At 58.8% G+C, this 12,932-nt stretch overlaps 1 protein-coding gene across 1 annotated transcript in view; it reads left to right on the forward strand.

The window, feature by feature from the left end:
- The first annotated feature begins 1,152 nt into the window (after positions 1-1,152).
- LOC130016543 (dipeptidyl peptidase 9-like) overlaps positions 1,153-12,932 on the forward strand; it is a 46,474-nt gene continuing 34,694 nt past the window's right edge. The window contains 2 exon segments of the mRNA XM_056107263.1: positions 1,153-1,231; positions 9,769-9,844. Coding sequence (XP_055963238.1) covers positions 1,153-1,231; positions 9,769-9,844 — 155 coding nt within the window.

Genomic DNA, 12,932 nt, shown 5'->3' on the forward strand with positions numbered 1-12,932 from the left:
GGAGATAAGCAGGGAGGTAAAAACAGATTTTGTTTTGAGTTTTTTTTTTTTTAAGCTCTTTGGGTCACACCCGGCGATGCTCAGGGGTTACTTCTGGCTCCGCACTCAGGAATGATTCCTGGCGGTGCTCGGGGGGACCCTATGGGATGCTGGGAGTCGAACCCGGGTTGGCCGCGTGCAAGGCAAACGCTCTACCCGCTGTGCTGTCGCTCCAGTCCTGCTCTGAGGTTTTTGAGACAGAAAAGGAGGGAAAGGGAGGGAGAGAGTAAGGTGCCTAACGGAGAAGGTGGGCTGTTCCAAAGGCGGAGAGAGCCCGAGTGCCCATCGCGAGAGGGGAGGTGCGGGCCCCACCTGGGCACAAGCAGCACATGGGCTCCAGCAGCCTCTGCGCACGCTGCCTTTGCTCAAGGGGGCTCTTAAAAGGTTTCTCCCAAGCTGCCCTCGGCAAGTCTTTTGCCAGGCTGGCTGCCAAGGCAGGCAGAGTTGGGGTGGTCTTTGAAAACGCCCTTGCTTGACCTTTGTTCCTGCTGGATCTTCCCTAGGGAGGCTCCAGCCTGCTCTGGTCAGGGCTCGCTCCAGGCAAGGGTCTTACGGGTCCTGGGGGCCTTAGGTGGTTTCACTGCTCCCCATGAATCGCAGAGATTGGGGGGCCCTTCCCTAACCTCCCTGCCCCACTACCCCCTCCACCTCTCTCTTCTCTCTCCCACCCCAAAGCTTGAATGACCGATTCCTTTGCGATGCTCTGGAGATGGAACCAGTCCTTTTTCCCTTTTGGCTTGGGGGCCACACTTGGCTGTGCTCAGGTCTTACTCTTGGTTCTGTGCCCAGGCTGGAAGGGCTCAGGGGACACTCTGGGGTGTAGGGGCTCGAACCCAGGTCTGGCATGTGTAAGGCCGGCGCCCTCCCCGCTGCACCCCTGCAGGTGTGTCATTGGAGAGCGGGCTTACCAGCAGTGCTCAGGGGCTGTTCTGGCTCTGTGGTTCCCCGGCCTCCTCGCCGTCAAGCATGTGCTCCAGCCCCCCGAACTCTGATTACTTATTTCCTTTTGGCTGGAGTCCAGGAGTCAGAATTTCTGCAGCTAACTTGGTGCCCAGGGGGAGGCCCACCCATCATGGGGGGGGGGGTGCTTCCGTCTGCATTGTCCCCGCGCAGATGGCCGTGTCCTGCGACACAATCAGCCACTCTGCAACAAGCTACGAGATTCATTCAAAGAACGAATTCACAGGAGAATGTCAGGGCTGGAAACTGGGTGGAAACTGGAAGGCGGCAGTGGCAGCAGACTTGGGGCAAACCCCTTCGCTGGCAGACTGCGCATGCGGTCCAGAGTCCGAGCACGAAATCATGTTCAGATACGGGTATGCCAGTCCAGTCATCTGCTGGGGGGCGTTGGTATGTGTTTGTCATACACAGATGGTACTGAAAATATTAATTATTTTCTTTTTGGGTCATACCCAGCGATGCTCAGGGGTTACTCCTGGCACTCAGGAGTTGTTCCTGGCGGTGCTCGGGGGACCATGTGGGATACTGGAAATCGAACCCGGGTCCGCCACGTGCAAAGCAAACGCCCTGCCCTCCGTACTATAGGTCCAGCCCCTTATTCTTTTTTTTTTTTTTAATATTTGGGACCGCACTTGGCTTTGGCCCCTTTTTTGGTTTTGGGGCCACTCTGAGAAATGCTCAGAAATTACTCCTGGCTCTGTGCTCAGGATTTACTCCTGGTGGTGCTTAGGGGACCCAATGGGATTTTGAGGATTTAACCTGGGTTGGCTGCGTGCAGGCAGAAAGCTCTTCCCTCTGTACCTCTGATGCAGCTCCATGAAAAGATATTTTAAAAATTTATCCCGGATGGAGCTGGAGCGATAGTATAGTGGGGAGGGCATTTGCCTTGCACGCGACCAAGCTGAGTTTGGTTCCCAGCATCCCATAGGGTCCCCCGAGCACCTCCAGGAGTAACTCCTGAGTGCATGAGCCAGGAGGAACCCCTGTGCGTTGCCGGGTGTGACCCAAAAAGCAAAAAAGAAATGATCCCGGAGGGCCGAGAAATAGCACAGCGGTAAGACACTTGCGTTACAAGTGGCTCACCCGGGTTCAATCCCTGGCATCCTTAGAGAGCCTCCCAAGGATTGTCAGGACTAATTCTTGAGTACGGAGCCAGGAGTAACCCCTGAGCATCTCTGGGTGCGACTCAAAAAATCCCTCCCCCAAAATAAGAAAAGCCAGGAGTTCATGAGTGCTCTGTCGCTCCGCAGTGCTCTGAGGTTAGTCCTGGGCGTTGAGGACCCCCGGTAGACAGGGATCTGGCTGCCCCTGGTTCCCTCCCCGGGCTGCACTTTCTGCAGAGCACCGCCAGGGGTCACAGCTGAGCCCAGAGCCTTCAGTAACTTCCTAGAAACGCTGGACGTGCTACTCCTGGCTTCTGTGCTCAAGCCTCATTGCTGGTGGTGTTCCTGGGGACCCAAGGGGGTGCTGGGGCGGGAACCGAACCCGGCTCCTTCGCGTGCAAGGCCAGCACCTGTGCTGCGTTCCTAGCAGGGACGAGGCGCCTTTCCGCTCTGCAGAGGTGTCAAAGGTGTTAGGAAATGGCAGATTTTTTGGGTTTTGGTTTTGGGCCGCGCCCAGTGCTTGGGGCTGACTCCCGACTTTGTGCTCAGGGATCACTCCTGTTGGGGAGATTGGCCTGGCACTGGCTGCAAGCGAAGCCAACACCTTCCCTTCCGCCCTACACCTCTGTACCCCTTCCTGTCTGCAGGGGTGGTGACACTCAGGGTGGGCGTGGGGCCCGTGGCACCCCCCTCCCCGAGCCCATGCCCTCCCTGCCCCTCCTCGCTCTGTGCTCTGTTCCCGTCAACCTTCCCTTGCCGGGCTGGACCAGGGAGCAGGAGCTGGCGGTACCCGTTGGGGGTATTGACCCCCCCCCCCCACATGACCCTCTCTGATCCGTGCTGGACTCGGGCTGGTACCCGGCGATCCAGAAAGGCGGGGATGCTGGGGGCAGACCCCAGAGTCAGGCGTGGGCGGTGGAGAAGGCCTGGTGGCTGCTGCCGCTGCCATGGAAACCACAGGCGCTCTCCCCTGAAGGGCCCATTAAGGTGCAGGGTGTAATCAGCGCGCCCAGGCGCCCCCCTCACCCCCGCTGTGTGTGGGGGGGGGGGGTTGCAGACCACCTCCTTGCAGTGGGGGAGCCTCACACCCGGCTGGTGCCTGCGTGATCAAAGGTCTCTGCTTGCCGTGTCAACGTCACCCTCCCATGGCAGGGCCCATGCTGGTGGTCCCGCTCAGGACTGGAGGGACCCTCCGCCCACGAGGGGTTGCTGGGGGTGCCTTCGCCACAGACCCCGCTGCCAGTCCTGTCCCCCAGGGGCTGGGGTGGGGCTCATGGGTAGTGCTGGTGGGGGGACAAGGGCCGGGTGGATGCTGAAGGCCCGCCTAAATGCACTGACCTTGGGGAAGCTCTGGAGCAATGCACCCCAGTGTGTGAGCACCTCAATGCGTGAGCACCCCAGTGTGAGCACGTTAATATGTGAGGGCCCCAGTGTGTGAGCACTGCAGTGTGGGCACCCCAGTGTGTGAACGCCCTGTGTGAGCATCCCGATATGTGAACACCCTGTGTGTGAGCATCCCAGCGTGAGCACCCCAGGGTGTGAGCGCCCTGTGTGTGAGCACCCTGTGTGTGAGCACTGCAGTGTGAGCACCCCCACGTGCGCGCATCTGTGCTCCTCGCTATGACAGGGTTGAAGGGAATGGGCCTGGAGAGACCGTCCTGCAGGCAGGCACTGCCTTGCGTGAGGCCAACCCGGGTTCCATCCTCGTCCCCATCGCCCAGATCAGTCTCCTCAGCCCCGCCAGGAGCCATCCCTGAGCGCAGAGCCAGAAGTCAGCTCTGAGCACCGCCAAGACAAAAGCATCCAGGGCCCTTTGGAAGGCATTTTGCCTGAACACCCCACCCCCACCCCGTGCTTTCTCGCACCCCGACCGACATGCGTCATTTGGTCTGACTGTTCTGGAACCCGGAGCTTCCCAGGCACAAGGCTGGTCCCTCCCACGTATGTTGGCATAAGGGGGGCCGGGGACCTGGCAAAGAAGGAAAGCAGCACCTTCGGATCCAGAGTTTGGGGGGCGGCCGCGGCTCTGGCTCATTCAAGTAATTTCCTCACTTCCTGGGGGCTGTGACAGGTACCTGTGTTGCCGCGTTCCAGGTGCTGGGATAATGATGGCATGGGCACCGTGACCCCCAGGGAGGACATCAGATAAGACAGAGGCCCCACCCGGAGCTTCTTCAGCCAAGAGAAAAACCCTTGGCTTTCATCCAGGCCCTCGAAATGGGTCAAGATGACATAGAGATAGTGGCAGCCCGCGCCACGCGACGGTAGCCAGCCCTGATCTGAAAAAAAAAAATAGCAAAGATGTTGGGGCCAGAGTGATAGGACAGCGGGGAGGGCACTTGCTTGCACGATGGCTGACCCGGTTTGATCCCTGGCACCCCATAAGGTCCCCTGAGACCCACCAGGAGTGATCCCCGAGCACAGAGCCAGGAGTCAGCCCTCAGCATCACCGCTGTGGTTCCCAAAACAGAACAGAAGAGCGAAGAAACAACGTGAAAGTAATAGTGAAGGGGCTGGAGAGATCGTGCACGCGGCCGACCCTGGTTTGATCCCCAGAACCACATCGGGTCCCCCAAGAACACCAGGAGTGACCCCTGAGCCCAGCCAGGAGTCAGCCCTGAGCATTGCTGGTTGTGGCGCAAACACAGCAGCAAAAGCAGGCAGAAGGGTTGGAATGGGCCAGTTGGGAATCAGGAACATGGGTGTATGTGAGCTGTCCATTATGTATTTTTTGAGGTGAATGCTGGAGCGATAGCACAGTGGGTAAGGCGTTTGCCTTGCACGCAGCCAACATGGCCGACCCGAGTTCGATTCCTCCGCCCCTCTCGGAGAGCCCGGCAAGCTACCGAGAGCATCTCGCCTGCATGGCAAAGCCTGGCAAGCTCCCCGTGACGTATTCGATATGCCAGACACAGTAACAACAAAGTCTCCAATGGAGACGTTACTGGGCCCGCTTGAGCAAACTGATGAACAACAGGAGGACAGTGACAGTGACTACTCAGGGGCTACTCCTGGCACAGTGCTCAGCAGCAATCCCCCTAGTAATGGGGGGACTATCTGTGTGGGGATGAAAACTGCAGTTGGCAGGGTGCAGTGAGAGCAAGCACCCTCGCCCCTGCACCACCTCCCCCATCCCTCCCTCCTTCCCTTACTTCTTCCTTTCCTTCCTTCGATCCTGATCCTTCCTTCCTTCCTTCCTTCCTTCTTTCCTTCCTTCCTTCCCTCCTTCCTTTCTTCCTTCCCTCCCCTTTCTTCCTCTATTCATCCTTCCTTCCATCCTTCCTTCCTTCCTTCCTTCCTTCCTTCTGCTTTTTTGGGGGCACGCTCAGCAGGGCTCCTGGCCCACTCCTGCTCGGCCTTGGGGTCCTTCCTGAAAGGGCTGAGGGGACCATGCCTCTGCCTCTGTCAGGGAACGTCTGCACGCAGGGTATGAGCTCACACGATGAGCAACCTTTCTGGTCCCCTTTCCTCTCCCTCTTTCCCCAAGAAGTTCTCAACAGGAAATGAGGGATAATGAGTTCCTGTATCAAGGGAACTGGCTGTACCAGCACAATGCGGGAAAGGCAAGAAAGGGGTGTCTACCTTTCCAGCCTTTGCCTCCCCGCCCCCTGCCCCCTCGCGGCTGCTAAGTGGATCCCAGGGCCGGCAGGAGAAGGTGACTAATTGGCGGCCGAGCTCATGGCCTCTTTGGGGTGAGTCATCAGGTACTGCTCAGCTTCTGCTTCTGACGAGGCTGCGCGGCATCCCAGTGCGTTTACCTCGTCACTGGATTTTACCGGCCGGTGGCTCTGCACCGGGGAAGGGGGCGGGTAGGTTTGGAGATGGAATCAGGGCGATGAGGGGCTGGAGGATAGGACAGCGGGTAGGGAGTTTGCCTTGCACGTGGCCGACCTGGGTTCGATTCCCAGCATCCCATAGGGTCCCCTAAGCACCGCCAGGAGGAATTTCTAAATGCAGAGCCAGGAGTTACCCCTGTGCATCACTGGGTGTGACCCAAAAAGAAAAAAAAAATCAGGACGATGAACTGAGTCCCCAGTCTTAACAAGTTTTGTTTCTTGGGGGCCGCATAGGGTGGTGCTCAGGGACTACTCCTGACTCTGTGCTCGGGAATCATTTCCTGGAGGTGCCTTGAGGATCCTGGGTGGTACTGGGGAACTGAACCCAGGTTTGCCAGGTCTACTGCATGCCAGGCAAGCACCTTTTCCATGCCCAGACTGGGCTATCCTCTCTCCAGCCCCATGATGGTTCTTGGGTTATTGTTTTTCTTTTTTGGTCACACCCGACCAAAATGCTCAGGGGTTACTCCTGGCTCATGCACTCAGGAATTACCTCTGGCAGTGCTCGGGGGACCCTATGGGATGCTGGGAATTGAACCCGGGTCGGCTGCGTACAAGGCAAACACCCTACCCGCTGTACTGTCGCTCTAGCCCCCATGATGGTTCTTGGAATCCTGGTCCTGATTGGTGTATTCAGGCCACACCTGTAAGTGCTCAAGGCTGCCTCCTGGCTCTCGGCAGGCACTCAGGGATCACTGATAGGGGATCACGTCCCATAGAGGGACTTCGGGGTATACTGGGGATCGCACCCAGTTCTTGACACTCAAGGTGGGTATCTTCTTCGCTGTCCTATCGTCCTGGCCCTGATGGTTGGTTTTTGTTTGTTTTTGGGCTCACACCCGGAGATGATCAGGGGTTACTCCTGACTCTGCTCTCGGGAATTACTTCTGGTGATGCTCGGGGAGCCTTCTGGGATGCCAGGGATCGAACCCGGGTTGGCCCCCATGCTAGGCAAATGCTCTCCCCACTATTCTATGACTCTGGCCTCTGGGTTTTCAATCAAAGGAGGAACTTTGCCAAATCAGAGCCAGAGGAGTTCAGATGAACCTGGTGCGAGTTTAGGGGGACCCGACTGGCCTCTGGCCCCAACCCTCTGTGCAGGCCCCTAACTCAGCTTCTCTCCCAGCGCCCAGGGGTCTCTTCTCATGTAAGCCAGAGAATTGAAGCCCGCCGCCCCTCCCCTCAGGTTTCTTTGGTCAGTGGTGGCACATGGCTGAAAGTGGAGAACCTGGACAAGCCCTTCCCCTTCCCTTCCCTCTCTCCTTCCTTCTCTTCCTTCATCCTTCTTTCCCTCCTTCCTTCCATCATTCGCTTCTTCCTTCCTCCCTCCCATCCTTCCCTTCCCCCTTCTTTCCTTCCATCCTTCCCTTCTCCCTCTCTCCCTTCCTTCTTCCCTTCCTTCCTCCCTCCTTTCATTCCCTCCCTCCATCCCTTCTTTCCTTCCTCCCTCCCTTTATTTTCTTTTCCCCTTCCTTCCATCTGGGCACTGTGTGAGGGTCTTAGAACTCCGTGGTGCTGGGCAGCCTTGGGAGCGCTGCAGGGCCAGCCTGGGGAAGAGTCATCCCAGGCCATGGACAGTACACGGGCTTTCTCTGTGCTTGCGCGCCTGCGTGCTTGCGCGCCCGTACGTGAGCGCGCCTGTCTCTGTGCGTGTGCCTGATGCTTTCATGTTATAGTGGAAAAGCTTAATGGAGGTGGACGCTGGAGAAAAAGAGAATGGGTTTGTTCGAATGGAGTAGCCTGGAGGATTCTGGGATGCGCCACGTGGACGGGAAGAGAGGGAGGAGGATGTGGAGGGCGGCGTTGGGTCCACCTGGTGTTCCAGTGCGCTATGGAGCACCAGCCAGGGACGACTCTGTTCGTGGGCCACACCCGGTGGTGCTCAGGAATTACTTCTGGTTCTGTGCACAGGGACCGATGGGGTGCTGTGGGGGGGATTGAACCTGGGCCGGGGCTGTGAACCAGGCAAGCGCCCTCCCCACTGTCCTATTGCCCCTGCCCCTCCTCAGCTTGTTCATAGACCCACTGAGGCAGGGTTCCCGGGAGAAGAGGCAGATTTCATTTGTCTGGGGCCAAGGAGAGAGTCAGAGTTGCCAGAGCTAATGACGAATCGATGTCTCATAATTGCTAATTAAATGAGCCTGGCGCTCTCCTGGGGCGGTTAGTGGGCTGAAGGGGCCCTTGAGTGTCCACAAATTTAATTATACTCCCCCAATAAACACCTGAAGCCACCGTCGCATTTTAACGTCTCGGGAGGCGACACTAAGGACACGCATGGGGTCTCCGCAGGTGTGCAGAAGCGCCTTGGCGGGAGTCATTGCCCCGTTGATGGACGGATGGACATGTCTTTCCCCCCGTGCCTGGGTGCATTCGCCACAAGTGTGCTGAGCGCCGGGTACTCAAGCCTGGCGCCCGTGAGTGAACAAGCAGTGAAACTACGACACAGCACGCAGGCTCTGTCCAGGCTGGGCGCTGGGTGACAGCTGCCACCACAGCTGGAGCCATCAATTCCCGGGGGAGGGGGCTGTCCGAGGCACTGAGGGCAGAGGAGCGTCTCCCTCCCCCACACCTCCCAAGCGGGTGGCTAAGGGCCAGTGATCGTGGGCCCGGGGGCCGTGGGGGCGCACTCCCAGCCACGGGCGCGGTAGGGGCACAGAGAGTCCGAGTGGGCTCCAGGTGAACGTCGCAGTCGGTGGGGCGAGCCTCCAGGACAATGACCTGAGTCACCTCCCAGATCCACATTTAGCCCAGCGCCAAGAGCGCTCGACTGCCGGGGGATGTGGTGGCGGAGAACGGAGGGAGTGGGGGAAGTGGATGGTGCAGGAAGAAAAATAATTTCCTGGAACCTTAATTGAAAAGTCTCCATAGCAACGTGGTCTGGGGGGTGGTTCCCCTCGCCAGCCCCTCTGGGTTCCCTGGATGGCGTCGTGAGCTGGGAAAGGCCCTCGGCTGGGGACAGAGACACTGCTCCAGCTAGTGGGGCTGAACAAGGGCTGGACATTGCTACAGATTTGCAGGGTAACCCCCCCATCTTATTCACCTCCTTGACTTCTCCCATGGGATTTGCCAGCCCACCACCCCTAGGGGGGAGCCATCCCTCCCCCCGCCCGCCACCCCATTTATCTCTTGCTTATCCATCTTGGGGGGGGTTGGCGCGAGGGGCGGGAGGCTGCCAGGGGTCTGCGCTGTGGGGAAGCTATGACTTGTTGTCATAGTATATCAGAACAACAAAATCACTAGTCTTCCACGCAGCACCAGACCACGATCGCTCCAGGCTTCTCTGCCGCCTTTTGCACACAACACCCCCTTTGCCGCCTGAGACCCCGCGTCCTGCCCCTCCACCCGCATCCAGATCTTTCCCTTCACCTGGTTTGAGCTGTCGCACCTGAGATCACTGCGCGTGTCCACTCCCTCCCATTTCCATGGTCGTCCTGAGCCCACGGGGTGGGGAGGGGGCTGCCCTTTGAGTGGGTCTCAACTCTCAGCAGGACAAGTCTGGGATAACCCCCCCACCCCCCCCACCCCACCCGGTCCTCGGGTGCAAGCGCGCGTGATGTGCTGTGTGCAAAATGCTTGGCACAGTCGCTTTTGGTGGGAGTTTGCCCGGGAACATCTCGGTCAGCCACCGCGTCCTCCAGACCGGCCGTCACACCTGTTGGGCTGGGAGGGAAAGAGAGACTCGAGGGCGTCTGGAACAATGGGGCACGTCTCCAGGAGCGCTGGGCACCTCTAGGTCCCCGTCATCCCCGGCCCCCGACCCCCACCGCTTGCTGGCGAGGACCCCCGCGGTGCCCACCGGGGCGCGCCCGCGGGAGCTGTCCGCCGTCCAGGTGCTGAAACGGAGCGCGCGCCGCTGTCCGCAGCCCCGGTGCTGAACGCCGAATCCGAGAGCCGCTGCCCGTCCAGGTGGGCCGGGGTGGGGGGCGTCGGCGTCGTCAGCCTGGGGGCGGGGCGCGGAGGAAACTTAACGAGCGCCCCTCCCCCCCGCCTTGAGCGGGGTCTTTGCCCTCCGGCCGGGGGCGGGCCGCCCCGTCTCGCGCCTCCTCCGACCGGCCTCGGGGCGCGGCGCCAGCGACTCACCTGCGCGCCGTCCAGCTGCCCTGCCTTGGCCGCCCCCGGGAGCAAGGCCTCCGCGCGTGGACCCGCGCCCCGGCGTGACCCCCCCGGGCTCCCCGCCCGGCCCCTCGGAGCCTCCCCGCGCCCCCTCTGCGCCCACGCGGCCGCGGGCCGGCTCCCCCGGCGCCTCACCTGCTCCCCGCCCGGCCCCCGCCCGCGGGCGTCCAGGCAGCGGCCGGCCCCGCCGAGCGCGCGCTCGGCCCTTTTATGGGCTCCGCGGGGAGGCGGGGCTCCGGGGGCCGGGGGCGGGGCTCGGCCCGGGAGCCAATGGGATGACGCCTCGCCTGCAGCTTCAAAGATTACCTCATAGGTTGTGGCCTTGGCTTCAGAATAAGAGTCTGACTTCGGGTTGCTCGGCCCCCCGGCCCCCGCCCGCCCCCCAAAAGTGGTGTGGGTGTTTTTCTGCGGGGGAGGGGGCTCTCACTAGGCTCCTCAGGGTCTCCCTCGGGACCCCACTTCGACAGGAGGCTCTGAACTTTGGGATGTGTTTCCCACCCCATCCCCCCCCACCCCCGCCTGGGGTGGGGGGCCACAGTAATCGCTTCTCTCCCTTCCGGGCTAGAGCTGTTGCCTTATAGCTGTAGGGCGCCGGGGTGGGGGCAGTTTCGGAAAAAGGAACTGAGGCCCGTTGGGAATGGACAGCTCAGAGATGTGTGTGTGTGCCTGTGTGTGAGTGTGCATGTATGTATATGCATGTATGTGTGTGCGCACGTGTGTGTATTACATGCATATGTATCTGTGTGTCACTATGTGTATATATGTGAGTGTGTGTGTGTGTATTATGTGTATGTATCTGTGTGTCACTGTGTGTGTATGTGTGAGTATGCATTTGAGCATGTAAGTGCATGTGTGTTTATGTGAGTGCGTATGTGTGTGTTTATGTGGGTGCGTATGTTATGTGAGAGTGCATGTGCAGGTGTGTACGTGTGCTCACTCCCTGCCAAGGGAGCCCGACAGTGAGCCCGGCACTTTTTTTTTCTGGTTCCATCCACAGGGGCAGGTTTTTGGGGACAGGAGGTGACAGGGGCAGGTTTTTGGGGACAGGAGGTGACTCCAACTGGCCGGCGCTGAGTGGTTTCCGCAGGACCAAATGACCGAATGTTCCGTGCAGGAACAGTAGCTGCAGCTCCTCAGACCCCACCCCCACCCCCTGCCGCAGCTCCTCAGGGCTCACCCTAGTCTGGGTTGTTGGGATGCCCGTGTGCATGGGGCAGGTCTCAAATCACCTGGTTTCCTTGGTTCCGCTGCCACAAGCTAGATTTTTGATTACTTTTTTTTTTTTGCTTGGGTCACACTCAGCAATGCTCAGGGGGTTCCTCCTGGCTCTGCACTCAGGAATTAGCCCTGGTGGTGCTCAGGGGACCCTATAGGATGCTGGGAATAGAACCTGGGTTGGCCGTGTGCGAGGCAAATGCCCTCCCCGCTCTGCTATTCTTCCAGCCCCAGATCCTTGATTACTTGACTTAAAGCCCAACTCAACTCTCCTTGCGGTTGTGTGGAGCAAGATCTGAGTCCAGCTGAAGAATCCCCCCACAGACACGGGTTCAAACCCAGGGAAGATGCGCCCTGGCTGTCCTCCCCAGCTGACCCTCCCGGCCTTTCTGCTCTCAGCTTGGGAAGAGCTCAGGAAGGTTGGCTCACCTCAGCGAGGAGGACTGGGACAAGGCATCACTGTGGATCACGTGCTGGGACTAACTGTTCACCAGAATTAGGGTGCACTTGGCACCTAAGGGGGTGTGCGTCCACGCGCACGCACACGCAACACTATACCACACTACACCACAGTCATCAAGATCAATGATAATTCAATTCTGTGCTTTTTTTTTTCTTTAGGTATTTTTGGGTCACCCCTGCTGGGTTACTCCTGGCTCTTCACTCAGGAGTTACTCCTTCTGGCAGTGCTCAGGGGACCATATGGGGTAACAGGGACTGAACCCAGGTTGACCGCGTGCAAGGCAAACAGCCTACCCATTGTACTATCACTCCAGCTTTAAGAAATCAAAACGGAGGAAACTTGGGTCAGAGCGATGATACACCGCCAGGAGCAATTCCTGAGTTCAGAGCCAGGACTGACCCCTGAGCATTGCCAGATGTGGGCCCCAAACAAACAAGCAAACAAAAAAACTAGGAAGTGGAGCACAGCAGAGCACTCGCCTGTGGGGTGCTGCGGATGGATCCTTGGTCAGCCTCGAGCTGCCCCACTGTACCATCACGCCAGCCCCTGGAACGTCCAGAATGAACCTCACAGAGCACAGCGCTGTCTGGAAGCGGCCTGCCCTCTGAACTGCAGAGTGGCTCGTGCATGGGGGATGAGCCCCCCTCATTCTGCAGTGGCACTCTGGGTTTGTTTAACCATATCTTAGTTCTGGGACACCAGGTTCAGTGGTGGAGATTAAAGCCTGTTAAATATTCACATACTGTGTGTGTGTGTAGACGATGGCTTTTCATATCTGCAGGCTAATTACCTACCCGTCCCCCGGCTGTCCCAGGGCAAGAGTATTGGGTCAGGGTTGACTTTATAATGAACTGTCCAACTTTTGCCCCTAAGAGATCTGCATTCTATTTTATTTGTTTGGGGGGCACACCATATGATGTTGAGGGGTGACCCCGGAGGGTTCTTTGGGGGGCATGCAGAGTCAGGGATGGAACTGGCATCAGCTGCATCTGCTACCTTTCCTTCTGACTTTACTTTTTCTTTTGAAAAAAATTTTTTTTGTTGGGGGCTGGAGTGATAGCACAGCGGGTAGGGCATTTGCCTTGCACGCAGCCGACCCAGGTTCGATTCCCAGCATCCCATAGGGTCCCCCGAGCACCGCCAGGAGTAATTCCTGAGTCTGTGAACCAGGAATAACCCCTGTGCATCGCTGGGTGTGACCCC

The sequence above is a fragment of the Sorex fumeus genome, unplaced genomic scaffold (assembly GCF_029834395.1).
Source record: "Sorex fumeus unplaced genomic scaffold, SorFum_2.1 ptg000156l, whole genome shotgun sequence".
NCBI classification, from domain to species: domain Eukaryota; kingdom Metazoa; phylum Chordata; class Mammalia; order Eulipotyphla; family Soricidae; genus Sorex; species Sorex fumeus.